General features: G+C 31.9%; 2 protein-coding genes across 3 annotated transcripts; one reads left to right on the forward strand and one right to left on the reverse strand.

Annotated features, from left to right (window-relative positions):
• Window positions 1-773: 773 nt before the first annotated feature.
• LOC104645417 (uncharacterized) lies at window positions 774-5,794 on the reverse strand. Its single transcript, XM_010316941.4, has 2 exons — window positions 1,256-5,794; window positions 774-909 (listed from the first exon to the last, which is right to left on the reverse strand). The coding sequence occupies exons 1-2, from the start codon at window positions 2,439-2,441 to the stop codon at window positions 875-877; spliced, it is 1,221 nt and encodes a 406-aa protein (XP_010315243.2). The 5' UTR covers window positions 2,442-5,794; the 3' UTR covers window positions 774-874.
• A 4,947-nt stretch (window positions 5,795-10,741) lies between these two features.
• Window positions 10,742-17,130, forward strand: LOC101246189 (CDPK-related protein kinase). 2 transcript variants are annotated; one of them, XM_004230755.5, is made up of 11 exons: window positions 10,742-11,602; window positions 12,871-13,001; window positions 13,324-13,365; window positions 13,475-13,583; window positions 13,957-14,035; window positions 14,120-14,416; window positions 14,493-14,605; window positions 15,461-15,568; window positions 15,690-15,752; window positions 15,841-16,008; window positions 16,158-17,130. In XM_004230755.5, exons 1-11 carry the CDS (start codon window positions 11,087-11,089, stop codon window positions 16,296-16,298), a joined length of 1,767 nt encoding a protein of 588 aa, XP_004230803.1. In that variant the 5' UTR covers window positions 10,742-11,086; the 3' UTR covers window positions 16,299-17,130. The 2 variants fall into 2 exon arrangements, with proteins under 2 accessions (XP_004230803.1, XP_069146423.1); XM_069290322.1 differs by having other exon boundaries at window positions 10,867-11,602; window positions 12,740-13,001.
• Window positions 17,131-17,202: the final 72 nt, after the last annotated feature.

Consider the following 17,202-nt stretch of genomic DNA (forward strand, 5'->3'; position numbering starts at 1 on the left):
TTTATATAAGATTTCATATGGAGTTTTATTGTGGAGAGGAAAAGAAGGTAGTCTATTTATAAGGTATGTGGAAGCAAGTATACATTCATCCCAATATTTCACTAGGAGTTTAGACTGAAAAAGTAGAGCCCTTGCTGTTTCAAGAATATATTTGTGTTTTCTTTCGACCACACCATTTTGTTGAGGAGTATAGGGACAGGATTTCTGATGGATGATCCCTTTGGATTGAAAAAATAGAGTGGTTTCATTGCTAGTGAATTCCAACCCATTATCTGATCTGATGGTTTTAACAGTGGTGCTGAACTGGTTCTCAACCATGAGTACAAAGGCTTTAAGGACATGGAAAGCATTGCTTTTACAGCTCAGAAGTTGTGTCCAGGTAGATTTACTAAAGTCATCTACTAAGGTGATGAAATACTTGAAGTTATCATGAGTTGTTGTTTGATATGGACCCCAGATGTCAACATGTAATAGTTCAAAAATGCCAGTAATGGTGTGTGTTTTTGGTGGAAAGGGTAATCTGGATTGTCTTGCCATGGGACATATAGGACAGAAGAAAGGTTATTTTGATGAGAATTTTGCTGGTATGGAAGATATATTTTTCATCTTCACAAAGGGTACATGACCAAGTCTATAATGCCACAACAGATCTACACTATCATTAGGGAAGGAACTAGAAATAAGAGAGTTGTTAGCAACATTGTCTTTATTACCAACAAGAGAAGAGTTTATTTCATCTGAATGAGAATTACAAGAAAGAGATGTACATTGTACTTTATTACTGGATAAAGAGTAAAGAGAAGATGAATAATGCTGAGCATGTGAATTCTTTTGTAAGCAATCTGAGCAGAGGAAATAAAGGCCATCATGTATCTTACCAATTTCCAGAGGCCTCTTCAGTGAAGGGGCCTGCAACAGACAAGAAGTGTTAGAAAAAGAGACAGTACATTGAAGATGGTTTACAAGAGAGTTTATGGAGATAAATTGTATTTGAATGAGGGGGCATACAATACTCCTGACAAGATGATTTTAGGTGTAAGATGTACACTATCAACCACTGTGATTTTGACTCTATATCCATTTGGTAATTTGACTAACATAGGATAAGGAAGATTTACTGGATTTACAAGGTTATTTTTGTTAAAAGTCATGTGATGAGAGGCTCCTGAGTCCAGAATCCATAGGTCAGTCCTTGTTTTGAAACATTCACATGAAAGTTTGATATAATCAAGAGAAAAGGAGCAAGCAAAACCACCTGCAAAGTTCACAGATCCACACACTCCATCATTTTGAAACTGATTCAGCAAGTGAGAAACTTGATCATATTGCTCCTTGGTGATACTGATGTTCTCATTTCCTTTAGGGTCATTACAAGATGTTGAACTTGATTCCTTTGTTTGTCCACTAGTATCTCCATCACAGGATAGTCTTACAGAGTTTGCTGATGCACCTCTTCCTTTATTGTTATGCCTTGGATTTGGATATGTGTTTTGAACTGTGCTCCTTGGATTATGCTGATCACGAGCAGAGCCATTTGTGTCATTAGATGGATAGCCATGCAACTTGTAACACTTTGCTCTAACATGTCCTGGTCTTCTACAATAGTCACAGAAAGGTCTTCCCCTTGGTGTTGTGTTGGAGGTAGAATAGTTTGTTTGAAAGCTTCTACCTCCTGAACTTGATGAAACTGCAGCTAGAGAACTACTCTCAGTAAACAGTTGATTATTTGGTTTAAATTCTCGTTGTTTTTCCTCCTGCACTAGTAAGGCAAAAGCTTGTGCCAAGGATGGCAAGGGATTCATCATCAAGATACTTCCCCTAATTGTAGTATATACCACATTCAAGCCCATCAGAAATTGAATCAAACGTCTGTCTTGCTCTGCCTTCTGAACATTAGCTTTAGCTCCATACACACACACACAACTACACTGACTTGAAACACACAAACTATTTAACTCCTCCCAAAGTTTCTTCATACGAGTGTAATATGTTGTGATATCGAGAATACCTTGATTAAGGTCATTTATCTCCTTCTGAGTTTGATACAATTTTGCTCCATTCGTCTGATCATATCGATCCTCCAGTTCTGTCCATAATTCCAAAGCATCATTAACATATTCAACACTACCAGCAATGTCTCGATCTAGAGAGTTGAGAATCCATGAGGTGACCATATCATCACATCTCACCCATTGACGATAACTGGAATGGTTCATCTCTGGTCTCTTACACTCACCATTGATGAACACTAGCTTGTTCTTCACTGACAAGGAACGAAGTACACTACGACGCCATGAATGAAAACCAGTGCCATTGAAAGGAACTGGTACAAGTATTGCTCCAGGATTGTCTGAGGGATGAATGTAAAAGTGACTCCCTGCATCAATCCCAGATGAAGGAACACTGTCTAATGCAGTGCTCGTAGATGCAGAATTTGTCATTGTATTTCGAAAAACAAAAAATCGATTTTACAGAGGATCTGATGCGCAGATTGAAGAAGAAAAGATGTAAGAAAATCAGAAACGTTCCTGCTCTGATACCATGTCAAATTGAAGAGAGCTGCAAAACCTCCATGGATGAAGGCTTGATTAAAGAGGAAGAAGAAGAGGCATGGAAAATGTGTGAACAATTCTTATTCAGTTGTGTAACAGAAAATGTGAGTAGCTGTGATTATATAACCACCAAAAACAGAAGCTAACCAAAACAGAAAACTTGTAACTAACTTCCTGAAAACTAAACTAACTAATTGTAATTGAATTAACAACTAATTAATTACATTAACAGCTATGTGTAATGACTAATTTAACCTCAATAACATTAAAGAAGGGAGTTATTATTCTTTACTTTGAAATGAAGAAAAGAATAAAGAAGCTTTATTCTTTTCTCTCTTGTCTCTTTTTCTAAGGCCTTGCGTTTTTACTAAGGCGGAGCACTTTACACTCAATTTTATGACTAATTTTGCAATGTATGAGAATTAGTTCCCCTCCAAAAAGTACAATCATTTAAGAGTAGTTGGATAGTATAATTTTCTTCATTATATTCATTATATTGAAGAAATATTAAAGTATAAGTAATACATAAATATTACCTTGATACGTTTTTTCGTAATGTGAGAAGTTAAATATCAATTAGGATGAACATGCATATGCAAAGATACTTTATTTTTCTAATAAATTTTTAGCCTATCTTAAATAGATGAGTTACCTCTTTTGTTTTGCAGGAAATTACACCCAATGACTATAGATAAGTGATCCGTAAATTTTAACTTCCGCTTATCTCATGGAATAAAACATTAAGATCAAAAATAAATAAATTATCAGCAAAGGTCAAAAGTTCAAGATCTCGACTATTCTCGTAAATCAGTCCTTCTTTTGGGCTCAAAACCAACAAGGCCCATTAACGTTTCCATGTTGAATTTTTCGAGAACCTCATCGTGTTTCACATTAATTCCCTTTTATTGACTATCAATTTAGTATTACGTTTGGTTAAAACAGTACTGCTATATTTTGGGACTATTCCAACACATTCATATATATATATATATGAATCATTTCTTGCTGGAATATTGGACGTATGATCGATACTGATTAAAAATATCTTATCACAAATTAATTTAGGCTAAGATATTGATTTCAATTTTTATTGAACAAAAATAAGTTGAGTGACTAAATATATCGATAAATAATCTAACTTAAAAGTTTTAAAAAATTGTAAGATTTTGTTTGGATAAGGATGTTTTTGTGTCATATTCCTAGGCTAGTAGTGAGTAATTTGTTTTTGAGCAATCACTATCTCCTTAACATCTTGTGACGGCAATTGAGAAGTTGTAAGAAGACTACTGCTATACCATGTTGCATGACCAAATAATACGTTCACACATAGTAATCAAGTTTCTGGTGAAATGATAAATATTTCTTTATTTTTAATTAAAAATCTCTAATTTAAATCTCACCAAATATAAAATCACTATTACTATTGAGCATTTCTCATATGAGATTTGTTAAAGAAAATCAATTTAAAACGAAATTGGTAGATAGTAAAACGTTCACACATAGTAATCATGTTTCTTATGAAATAATAAGTATTTCTTTATTTTTAATTAAAAATCTCCAATTTAAATCTCACTGAATAAGCATTTTTCATATGAGATTTGTTAAAAAAAATCAATTTAAAACGAAAGTGGTAGAGGTAGTGAATATTTCAAAGTCAATCATTTCCCTTTTGTATTATTTAATGCCTTTTGATTTTTGAGGTCAAGCTATGACTAATCAAAGTCTTTGAGACATATACAATATTGGTTCATCTCCTTTTTATCTTGAACTGGACCTTGGACTTACTAATCTGGTAGTTGGATTTATTAATTAATTACGTACACTTACTGAGGTAACATGAAATAACTCGATTCTACGTATGCAATTAATTCTTTGGAAGAAAAGTTCAAGTATATTTCTTTAACATTAACTTTTGATTATTATTTAAAAATTACACTAATGGAAAGTTTTGCTAACAAGGAGAGTTGTTATTATTAGTTCAAAAAAAGTTATTAATGAGAGATACATGGATGAATTAAATCCTTTTCCCTTTTGAATTTTCTATAATTATATGTACGTTTATCTTAGAGTTCTAGCTAAGTTGTTGCCGGTGAAAAGTAACTAATCTAATAATTTCTTTATCTAATACACAATTTTACTGATTTATTCTATTAAAAATAGATCTTCATTTTTACTTTACAAATTTAAAAAATCAAGATAAATTTTTTATTTTATTTGACACTTATTATTCAGTACCATATACTGCAATTTTAATTCATTTCTCAACATATAATAATTAAAGGTGATATAATGAATTGTTATTTTATTTAATATATTTCTTAATAAACGTGTCAAATCAAATATAAATAAATAAACGGAATGAGTGGAAATCAATATTCATTCCCATTATAGGTATCTTGTTTTTCTTTCAACAATGAAATAGATACCAAATAGGTATCACCTAATAATTAGAGGATTTCATTTCACTCTTTTTGGCTCTAAACGCACGCGCACACATTATGATAACTTGTCTTTATTAATGCAAAATGTGAAAAAATTTACTATAGCTAATTAACAAAGGTCATAAGGTGGTTTTCATGCGATGTGAAAATAAATTCTAAAATGTTTTAATTTTGTCAATCTAAATTCTTCTATTTTATTGCTTGATTGATATAACTATCTGATACTTATTGTTGATAGTAAGTGATTAACATATATTTTATAAATCTAATCGAACTCAGACGCCACCTTATAAAGTCTGGATGTTTTTATAGGGTGTTGTTAGTTGATACCAACATGACAAAAGAGAGCATGGCATCAACATGAAAAAAAAAATGGTAGTGACAATTGATTAAGCCACTAAGGGTTGGTAGCTAGCTATAAAGGAGTAGTCAACTATGGTGTATTCCAATTGTATGTTAACAACTGATCTTTCCATGAATTATGAATTATAAGATATGATGGCTGCACAAGAAAAAAGAGAAAGCACCTACTAATTTTTGGTTTGGTTTGGTTCCTTTTTAATAATGGGCATTTTAGTGGGGAACCTACTCATTTTGAAACAGACACAACACTATCATAAAATCTATACAACAACTTAATTTATATTTGTGGATTGTGAATGTATGGTTTCCCAATGTTTTATTTTTTTCAATTTCTCAAATATTTTGGTCATCAATATATATATGCTTGGAAGATTTCATGTCAATATAGAATGAAAATAAATCTTACATATATCATTAAGTTGTTTTAAGGTTCTCTACAAGAATGTAATTAATTTATGATATTTGATTACCATAAAACGTGGGAAATGATTTTCCTAATTACTATCGAATAGAAATCACTTTCCATGCAAGTCAACTATCTTTTATCTTTATCTTGCATAATATTATTTAATTAGTTCATATTGATATGACATGTCACATGCTTTTTAAGAAAAATATAATTAGTGGTGTATTTTAATAAATTAAATTTAGTTACTATGTGGAATAGTTATTTAATATTAAATGTGGTATGAAAGAACAAACTAAATGAAACATTTACTTTTTAATATAGAGTTCAAATAAAATGAGAGATGGAGTACTATTTCAACTAACATCTAGACATTATTTATTATTCTTTTTCAAAAGTTTTCACCAAAACTCTCTAATTTGCTAACATTATATTATTGGGACTTGGAATAGTATTTATTACCTCTATACCAGTATTAATTTTATATTTTTCTTTTAAGATCAATAAAGTATTTTTTAAATATAACAAATATAATATTTGAAAAGATACATTAAGAAATGACTACCATAAAGAATAATAATTAATTAAAAATTAAACAATCATAAATTATATTTTAATTTTATAAATCAAACAAATAAAAATAATTACCTATTATTTGTGACAAATAAAAGTGAACAACGAAATAATGTTCAGGAGAATATTTTTCAATTACCAACAAAATACTATAATAAACATTTTCCAAGAATTTTTTCAGAAAAACTGGTTTCTAGAAAAATATTTTTCTTGAAAAATGGACCAAACACACTGAATTTCTGCATCGAATAGTTATTTATATACGCTACAAATATATAGTGGAATACACCTATTGGTAAGGCTGCTAAGATATACAATTGTTTTCTTTAATGCTTTGTAAATTACTAAGTTATCTTTGTGGGGTATGGGTTAGATCTCTCATCATTGTAGTAATATTATATATACATATGGGATGAAATTTCTTGCTCAAACTTATCTACTAACCACTAAGACAAAAATATGATCGACCATATTTAATTCTTAATTATTGCTAAATATATATTTAAAATAATAATTGTTACTTTTTGTATATGTGTCTAAAACATTTTGCAACATTAATTCTAATAATATTTAACTAATGACGATAGAGACTTTAACACTTTTTATTCATGTCAATATTTAATGCCGCTAAAAATTATTTTTATTATAGTAAACCACAATCGCATCGCCTCATTTTATGTGACACAGCAAAAAGTTTAAAAAATAAATGAAGATTTTAATTATTTTTTTTACCAAATTATAATTTAAAAGTGGACTCACTTTTCTTTCTCCTCATAAATGTATTAGAATACTATTTAAAATTAAATGGGACCAACAAAGATAAAAGAGGAATTATACCTTTAAATACTTATCATATAAGGAAATGTAACATTCTTTTTGAGAGTGATAAAAAAAGAAATGGTACCACATAAAATATGACGGAGGGAGTATTTTTTTGAGACGAAAAAAATATAATTCTCCCTTTTCTTTTTTTCGTTTTAAATATATATAGTACTATTTGTGAAGATATATTCTGAGCAAAGAATATTTGTGAGGGGCAGCTTTCACATTGGTGAAAAAAGGCATAATGTGGATTTTTCCTGGTAAAGGGACTCACTAAATACTGTGTCAGTGTATAATTTATCGTATCATTACTCATAATTATGGAAATCTATGTAACCATATTTTACATTTCCATTTTGTCCTAATCAAAACAAAAGACTAAAACACAAGTAAAACAAACATTTCTGCCTCTTATAACTCAAATTAATAATAATCTTGTCAGAAGGAATATTTTACATAATTTTGCTATGACTTTAATGTAGAACTAATAAATGAAGAAGATATTGTAGCTATTCATGAATCATTTTTGCTTATGATTTTAATTCGGTGTCTAATCAACTAAGAGAAATTATTATGTGATGATTAATTAAAACTTTGTCAAACTTCTTTATATATTAATAATTTATTCTAACAATATTTTATTATAACAATCTAATTTTATGAATACATAATTAGAGATAAAAATTTTCTTTTCTAATTGTGTGATCATCATGAATAGTGACCTCATAAGTTTACGATAATTTCACCGTCCATATGATAATTTTTTAAAAAATAGCCTAATCTTTCTTATGGGGATCATCCTTGATTCTACGTTTTTAAGACTATTTAATTAGTTTAAGATAAGAAAATATTATTCGTGACTATCAGGAAATTCCAATAATTGACTTTTAAATTACTAATTAATTATGTTTTGAAAGAGAACATAACTTTATTTATTTGATTTGTATTATTTTGTTTGTTTGCAAACTTCGGCGGGTTAGGTTCCTTTCTTACTTTGCGGTGTTCCTCAAAATCTGCTTCTTTAATTAATCAATTAATAACTAATCAAAACGACAAGTATATATATTTTGTATGAATTTTTATATATGCATATACCTTCATACAAGGGGGTTCGGATTCGAATCCCCCTCGACGAAAAATTATATTATTTTTATATGGTTAAAATAAGTTTATATGTATATATAATAGATGTCGAACCCTTTTCAATTATCTATTTTTATAGACTTTGAACCCCTTTATTGAATATTTTGGCTCCTTCTTTTGCACATATGAATAATGTAGTTTTTCCGGTCACCATATATATATATTATTTTTTTAAAAAAAAAATTAGTGCGTACTGGATAAACTCCCCATCGTGTAATAACATGCATATCAAACAAGGAATGTAAACTGCACTAGACAAGTCCTATGCAACAAACTCGAATTAATAGACATTGAAGGGAGATTGATCCCGAATCATCCATGTGAATAACCACCCTCCAAACCTACTGAGTCATCCCAAGAATACATCTATATATTTTTATGACGTATAATGAAAATTTCATGTTTTTGACAGAAATAAACAATGAGAAAATAAAAATAGGAGTAATGGTAATGTAATTATGATCAAGTGATGAGCATGTTACCAAAATAACATGTCCGGTATTTTCATTAATTTAATGTAAATTAGACCAAAATGATGTTTTGTTTGACCAATTGACCCTTAAGATCAAGGATTTTCGTTTCTCCAACTTAATTAAGTTGAATTATAAAAAGAAAACAAAAAAACTTGAGGTTCACATATGTGTTCCTTAGTACGTATTCGATAGTAACAAATTTTTAGCATGTAACAGCAAAAATATTAGGTTAGAAGTCAGGCTTCACATATATTCTTTTCAGACTTTATTTATAATATTACATTGTAAAAAAAGGTTAGAGCATATGGAATTAAAAAAAATAATCAATAGAATCTTGATATTAAGATCCTATTGATACGAATTGTTACAACCTGTTGCAATCACAATTGAATTTGAAAAGAAATATTTTGTTTTTTCTTTCAAATTACATACTATATAGTAAGATCGAGTTATATGCATGTGTGTGTTGGCTGGCTCATGGCAACGTATCATAATTAACAAAGAAAACTGATTTTATTTATTGTTAATTGCTGTTATTGTCAGTTTGTGAAGAGGATACGTAAAGTTGAATTTGGTGTCATGTACAAGTAGTCAAAAAGATGATAATTTAAGGAATCCCAAAATATTTGGGCTCCATAAAATAATGTGATTTTCGTGAACTTCAAGTAATAATAATAACACTAATATTTGCGTGTTCTTCTCGCAATATGAAGGTTCTCCCTCCATTAATTAATTCGATTATTAATACCACCATGCCTTAGGGTGAAATTTATAAAGTTTGAAATTTGAACATAAAAATAAAATGGAAAAAAATTAATAATCAAATTTAGATTGTCGATGAACTTCAATATAGTTTCCGGTCTTGTTGTTGTCAATATAATTTTTTTTTAATTTTAAATTCGTTAAATTAGTTTTCGCTTGAGAAGTAAAACTTTTTTGTTGTTAAAGATAATTCTATTTGAAAGACTTGAATTATTTAAAAGAAATCGATATTAAAAAAGACTGTCAAAGCTTTCCAGAATAAATAATATTCTGATAATTTCGTTGATTTATATACAAATACAATAGTTAGTCAAAAAATATATGTGCTTTCGATTATTATTTTTCCACAATATTATATATGTATCTCTTTTATTCATCGATCTATTTTATTTTCGAGTAAAAATACAAACTGATACGGCTTACCACTTTGAGTTTTTTGATTATCTATATATATATATATCTCAATTCAGTCAAAAGAAAAAAGAAAAAAAGAAGAAGAGAACAAAACAGGCATTCTAGAAGCTTAACGCATATTACCATTACAGTATTTATATTTTAATAAGCTACTGACGCAGATCCAAACCAATTAAAAAAAAAGAGTAACAACGATCAAGCAGTCTCAATTTAATTCTGGTAGGCCAAAAATGATGGGGTTAAAGGCAGACACAAGTTGAACAAATTCTACTTTTTACTCCAAAAATGTGGTCACTGCCATACAGTATCTCAATCTAATTGCCTTATTCTATGCAAGGAGGACTACTCTTCCCATTTTACAACACTTGGAACCTTTCAAAAATATAGAAAATGACACTTACAAATCAAGTAGCATAACCACCTACTCCAACATACTACCAAGAACATTTACTTCCTCTTGCATTTTGTCGAACTGAATAAGTAATTTTTTTTTTTTATAAAAAAGGAATTACAAAGTGAGAATGAAATTATTATCAATAATATGGAAGTTTATATAGTCAATCAACAAATTTATTGATATTTCTCAAAAAATAAGTAAAAAACAATAAAATTATACATTTCTATCAAGTAAACTATCGTGATTTTAATGATGAGACAATAAGGTATGACCAAAAAAAAAAAAATTCTTTTGCAATTTAATTATTTTTTACGAAAATTGAAGCAATATGATGTTGATTAGACAATGTAATTATTTTTGAAATGAAATAACTAGTTTTGAGATAACTTAATTTCGAGTTATTCCATGCCGAGGAGATTGGTTCCACTTAGCTAGGTGATAGTTAATTGGGCAGTAAATTATCACGTGGATGAGGCGTGCCCCTTGAGACATAAAACACCTTCTCCTTCCTTGAGTCTCCATCCATCCATCCATTAAAACGGAGCTCTACCCAACACCGTTCCAGCTCAACTATCCACACATCAATCCTCTATTGCAATTACATTATACATAGCTGCCGACCATCTTCCTTAAAATCTCCCGCAGGACCAGAAATTCTCAATCTTTTAACCACAATTGTTCTTGGTTCTTGATTCTTATAACTATGTTTTCTGTCTAAGGTTTTTGTTGGAATAATCACCATGGGTGCTTGTACCTCAAAACCACCAAGACCCAATCCTTATTCCCCACAAGAAATTCTTCCACCACCGGAAACACCAAACGTCGCTGAAACCCAGAAAGAAAATGAAGCTAAAAAATCACCTTTTTTCCCATTTTACTCTCCCAGTCCTGCTCGTTTTTTTCTCTCCAAGAAATCACCTGCCCGTCATTCTTCTGCTTCTAAGAGTGCGAATTCTACTCCGGCGAGGTTGTTTAAACGACCTTTTCCTCCTCCTTCACCGGCGAAGCATATTAAAGCTTTGCTTTTGAGACGGCATGGTAGTGTGAAGCCTAATGCTGCATCTATTCCGGAAGGAGAGGAAACTGAGGGGGCTAACTTGGATAAGAGTTTTGGGTTTTCTAAGCAATTTGTGAGTAAGTATGAAATTGGGGAGGAAGTGGGTAGAGGCCATTTTGGGTATACTTGTTCTGCTATTGTCAAGAAAGGTGAACTTAAGGGTCAGAAAGTTGCTGTTAAGGTCATTCCAAAAGCCAAGGTCTCTTCTTCTCCACTCTGTTTAGTCCTTAATGCATTGAAGTGTATATGCATATTGAATTACTTTACAATGTTTGATTCTTGAAGTGCATGGTGGGAAAAGTTGGTCAATCTTATGAGTCCATTTTCTTTGATTTAAGTTCTGTTGGGGTTTTAGATTTGTTCTCTCTTTATGTCATGAACACCATTAGATCATCCTTTCACTCTGTTAATTCTCCCACCGCCAAGATGTATTTTAATTTTTTACTTTTTCTCCTCCTATCTTGAAAATTTAGGGCTTTTTCACTTGTAAATTTGGTGATTCAAAATCAAAGTTCCAGATTCTTAAGCTACTTTTACTTTTATTTTATTAATCAACCTCCCCTTTTTATGGGGCATTAGCTATCCTTTTCTAGGAAGTTGCTCTGAAGAGCTGTACTGGTCTTGTTTGTTGCACTAGTAGGCTTTAGTTAGGAATTCCTATTGGAATTTATTGGGGTCCATGAAATATTTGAAAAAAATTATAGTGTTTTTTACTATTTAATATAGAGTTGGTGGGGTTTGAGCACTATAGAATTGCAAGCTCTTGTCCTTTTGCTTTGGATGAAGACATGAATGGTAGCAAACTCACCGTGTCTTGTGTCCCTGCCTGAGTCCTAAAGATTTTTACTTTTTGTTCACAAAATCATCTATGCAATTTAAGTTATTCATATCTCCCTCAGAACTTTAAGGACTGACTTTTCCCATGAGACTGTTGAAGTCACTGCATTAAAAACTGGGGAGCTTTGGAACTTATTAAAGAGAAAAAATGCATAGGATTATCTTTTTGCGCCAAGAGCTCCTCTTGAAAAGGTTTCAGTATCATCACTAGGGAAAGGAAATGAGAGACTCAATCACACTATTATGCTTCATTCTGTTCATAATCAACAATTTTAGGAGTAAACTAAAAAACTCTACATGAATTCATGAAAATAAGTAAATAACTATTTGGGTTGCTATTCTGTAGCAGATTACTTAAGAAAAAAGAAAAGGTTTCAATAGTAGATAGGTTTAGTGAAATTTTGCGACTTGACCTAATTAGACCATGTCATATTTTTTTGCCTTCATATGGAGATCTTATTGCTACTGCTGACTTTTGACCCATTATATTTGTATGCAGTAAACTGAATTCACTTTTGGGGGTTTAAGTTTGTCAGAAATCATTTTAACAATTCTTTTCGGTCAGATGCAATTCTTCGCTTCAATCTCACCCTACATCAGACTCATACTCCCAATTTTGTTGTCTTTCAGATGACAACAGCTATTTCCATTGAGGATGTCAGACGGGAAGTTAAAATTTTGCGCGCGTTAACAGGACATAACAATCTGATACAATTCTATGATGCATTTGAAGATCGGGATAATGTCTACATTGTGATGGAGTAAGAATCTAAACCACATTAGTGAGATTTAATCCATTTCTTGTAAGGCTTTTCTTTTCCTGTCTGTCTTCGCGACACTCCTTAAGGAATAGGACAAAGTAATATAGCGCATATCAGAGAAGAAAGTACCCCCTTGGGCTGGTGATAATTCATGTTTGCACAACATGGAAGAAAGTTTGGGTACTAAGCCACAATTTGTTACTCAAAGAAAGTGCATAATGCTAAACCTTATAGCATCAGGCTTTAGAAGAATTTCTTTTGAATACCGAGCATGTCCTTTTAAAATATAAAGCTAAGGAAATTCTTGAAAATTGTTGGTCAGGTTATGCCAAGGAGGAGAGCTCCTTGATAGAATACTTGCACGGTATGTCTTTGTTTGATTTAGGGAATTTTACTTCTAATTCATTGATTTGTTTTTTAAAGATATTCTATTTGGGGATAGTATTTAATTTCCTTCTCATTTCTTTTTGTAGGGGCGGGAAGTACTCAGAAGAGGATGCGAAGGATGTCATGGTACAAATATTAAATGTTGTTGCATTCTGCCATCTCCAGGGTGTTGTGCACCGTGATCTTAAACCCGAGGTAAACATATTCCTCAAACTGGCATTGCAAATTAGAATGTTGGTTACTTTTTATTTAAAAAAGAAAACAGAGAAGCACTTCATTGTTGAGTTTTTCTGTAACGTGTGCGGTATGCTAATGATACCGAAGAGTGCCTTTATCTTATTACTTTGATCGACACTGAAGATCCTCTGAATACAAAGTGTAACTGTTTTAATATCTTTCCTTGCTTGTAACGTAGCTGCTGTGCACATCCATCCTCAAAAACCCTTTATATGATAATTATTTTGGTGATTAACTAACAAGGATATGAATTTTTTTTATGTATCATATCTCCTTTTTTTTCTTTTGATATTTTTGCAAAAGTATCTCATTTTTTCCATTTCTTGTTCAGAATTTTTTGTTTTTGTCGAAAGATGAATCCTCCCCGTTAAAAGCCATCGATTTTGGCTTATCAGATTTTGTTAGACCAGGTTAGTTTTTACGCCATGCAGGTTCTATGAATTCTTATATTTGTCTTCTCCATTAAACATTTAATATAAATATGATGTATGCAGATGAAAAGCTTAATGACATTGTTGGAAGTGCATATTACGTAGCACCGGAAGTTCTGCACAGATCATATGGTATAGAGGCTGATGTGTGGAGTATAGGTGTAATAGCATATATTCTTCTATGTGGTAGTCGTCCATTTTGGGCTCGAACAGAGTCTGGAATCTTCAGGGCTGTTTTAAAGGCTGATCCAACTTATGATGAAGCACCCTGGCCTACGTTAACTTCAGAGGCTAATGATTTTGTCAAGCGACTATTGAATAAAGATCCTAGAAAAAGAATGAGTGCTGCTCAAGCATTATGTGAGTGTTTGCTCCTCTGAATTTTCTTGGCATCCTTTTTCTTTATATTGCCTCTTCTCATGACCCCCTTGTTCAGGTCATCCTTGGATGCGTAATCATAGCGGTGCAAAGCTACCACTTGATATTCTTATATTTCGTCTCATGAAGGCATATATGCGGTCATCCTCTTTGCGTAAGGCTGCTTTAAGGGTGTGTATATTATTTAGCTGGAACTATTGATATAACCTGATATATAACTCTCTGCCCTTGATAGTGCTATATCTTTTGGTTTTAGGTCTGAAATTGTTTATAAGGTTCTTAAGTTATCTTTGCCTTTTGTCATTGGTGAAAAACTACCACTTAGTATTCTCATATTTCGTCAAATGAAAGCATATATGCAATCATCCTTTTTTGTGTAAGACTGCTTTTAAGTATGTCTGTATTTTTTAGTTGGAACTATCAATATTACCTAATATATCTGTCTCTACCCTGATAGCCAAACTACTTATGGTCACCTATATCTTTTGGTTTTAGGTCTGAAGTAGTTAATAAGATTTTTAAATTGCGTTTGCCTTTTGTCTTTGGTGAAGGTTTCTGTATACTTTTTCAATAAGTAATTAGGTGTCGTACTAAAGATGGATAATAAGAAAAGCTAGTGCGGGAAAAACGTGGTGATCCCCCATCATAGTTCATATTTTGCATTAACTTTTGCTGATCACATCAGGGTCACAAGACTCATCATCTGTGATATCTTAGTTAAAATTGGTATCATCTCTGATTCTTTTGCTCTGTAAGTAATGAACTTTTGAAAGGTTTTCTATAAATATTTCTTGTGGCTCATCGGAGAAAATCCATGATTAAATGGATGAAATTTGAATTTTTTTGTTGCATCTGTTTATAAATAGTTAGGAATGTTCTCTTGTTAATGCTAATGCTCTACTTTTTAAAGTTCTGCTGATTTTTTATAAGTTTGATATGATTATTTGGCATCTAGCAGCTCTGATGCTTATAGGCTTGGTAGCATTTGACTTGGTAAATTGCACCTAATACTTTTCCCTTTGATAGGCGTTGTCAAAAACTTTAACCGCAGATGAACTTTTCTATCTTAAAGAGCAATTTGCATTACTGGAGCCAGACAAAAATGGCAACATAAAGCTAGAAAATATAAGATCAGTTAGTATCTTGACTCTCTCATCTTAGCTATTCTATGCTGTTTACTCTAGCCTTTTGGTGTTATCTTCTTACTCCTTTCCTAAAAAGGTCGTATCTCCTTGCTTTTTTTTGTTCCGTATAGGCACTAATGAAATATGGAACAGATGCTATGAAGGAGTCACGGATTCCAGATTTTCTTGCCTCGGTATTGACATAACCACCATTTGTGTGTTTCCCTGCTTCTTCTGTGGTTCTAGATTATGAGAAGTGGTTTCCGATGTTGTCTTTGACAGCTAAATGCACTTCAATATCGAAAGATGGATTTTGAAGAATTCTGCGCAGCTGCCTTAAGTGTTCATCAGCTGGAAGCTCTTGAGCGCTGGGAGCAACATGCTAGGTGTGCATATGAAATCTTTGATAAGGATGGCAATAGGGCTATTGTTATAGAAGAACTTGCCTCTGTAAGTTTCCATTTGTTTGTTACAAATGCCATGTTATGCTCTCATGTTAGTGTTGTTGTCTCGGTCAGTTGGACTTTTTGAGAACACAGGGTATTGTACGTTCCATTATACGTTTAATGCCTAATATTATTATCAAATCTCGCTTTCAGGAGCTTGGACTGGGTCCTTCAATTCCAGTTCATGCTGTCCTTAATGACTGGATAAGGCATACAGATGGAAAGCTAAGTTTTCTTGGTTTTGTGAAATTGTTGCATGGTCCTTCCACCCGAGGACTTGCAAAGGCGCAGTAACATTTGGACCGCTTTCAAGAGTGCCCGAAATACCAGAGTCTAGACATTGTGGATGAGATAATCTTCAAGCATTTGAAAGTTACAGATATCAGCCACGTTGCACTGAAACGTCAAAATTCCTGCCTGCTCTGAATTCAATTTGCTGGAGTATGTTTGATTATCAGATTTCACTCTCAGCACATATTTGATTGCTTTTACTTCCACACCATGTTGTGTAAAGATTTCTGATGCTGTGCGGGGTAAAGACATGGTTGATTGGACTTGCAGTTTTTTGTTACCAAGGGGAATGTCCTGGTTGCAACTCCTGCCAACAGGGATTAACAAGATGTAGTTACTAGTTTGACACTTTAAATTGGGATTGAGGTGTCAGTATAGATTATAGAGCCTTAGTTGATTCAATGCTGGAACTGATTGATTTATATTTATTGTTCAAATTTGAGTCCAGGCTAAAAATTGCCTTGGAGTTGATTTGTATCCTCTTTCCTAGCAGACAAAGGTACTTCTGCCTTCCTATTTGGAAACCAAATGACTGAAATCATGCTGTCTCAAGTAATACACATTCCACAATCAATGGGAATGAGCAATATTGACATGATGTCTGACCAGCTAATTAGCATTGGGACTTTTATGTTTGTACAAGTGTTGATTGCTGGCTTAAAACCTGGTAAAGTACATGTTATTTTCTTTTTTTCCTTCCAAGGATCAAACATTTTTCTTGTCTTCTTACCTATCATAATGTCTACTTCAAATTCACACTGGATGCATTTTTAGAATCTTTGTGATGAAACGAAAGATCACTTTTATTTGATAAATTAGAATATTGTTGATCAAATGACAGTTGATTCCTTTACCTTGTTTGGATGGTTGTTAGTTTTAAATACAATGTTTGTTTGGTTATAATTAC

The sequence above is a fragment of the Solanum lycopersicum genome, chromosome 1 (genome assembly GCF_036512215.1).
Source record: "Solanum lycopersicum chromosome 1, SLM_r2.1".
Classification (NCBI taxonomy): domain Eukaryota; kingdom Viridiplantae; phylum Streptophyta; class Magnoliopsida; order Solanales; family Solanaceae; genus Solanum; species Solanum lycopersicum.

Excerpts from the sequence above, each read along its gene's own strand:
- LOC104645417 (XM_010316941.4), bottom strand. The coding sequence starts at position 2,441 with ATGACAAATTCTGCATCTACGAGCACTGCATTAGACAGTGTTCCTTCA. Across the intron at positions 910-1,255 it reads TGGATCTGTGAACTTTGCAG|GCCCCTTCACTGAAGAGGCC; the intron begins GTGGTTTTGCTT and ends TGTCTGTTGCAG.
- LOC101246189 (XM_004230755.5), top strand. The coding sequence starts at position 11,087 with ATGGGTGCTTGTACCTCAAAACCACCAAGACCCAATCCTTATTCCCCA. Across the intron at positions 13,366-13,474 it reads CTTGATAGAATACTTGCACG|GGGCGGGAAGTACTCAGAAG; the intron begins GTATGTCTTTGT and ends TTCTTTTTGTAG. Across the intron at positions 16,009-16,157 it reads TTATAGAAGAACTTGCCTCT|GAGCTTGGACTGGGTCCTTC; the intron begins GTAAGTTTCCAT and ends TCTCGCTTTCAG.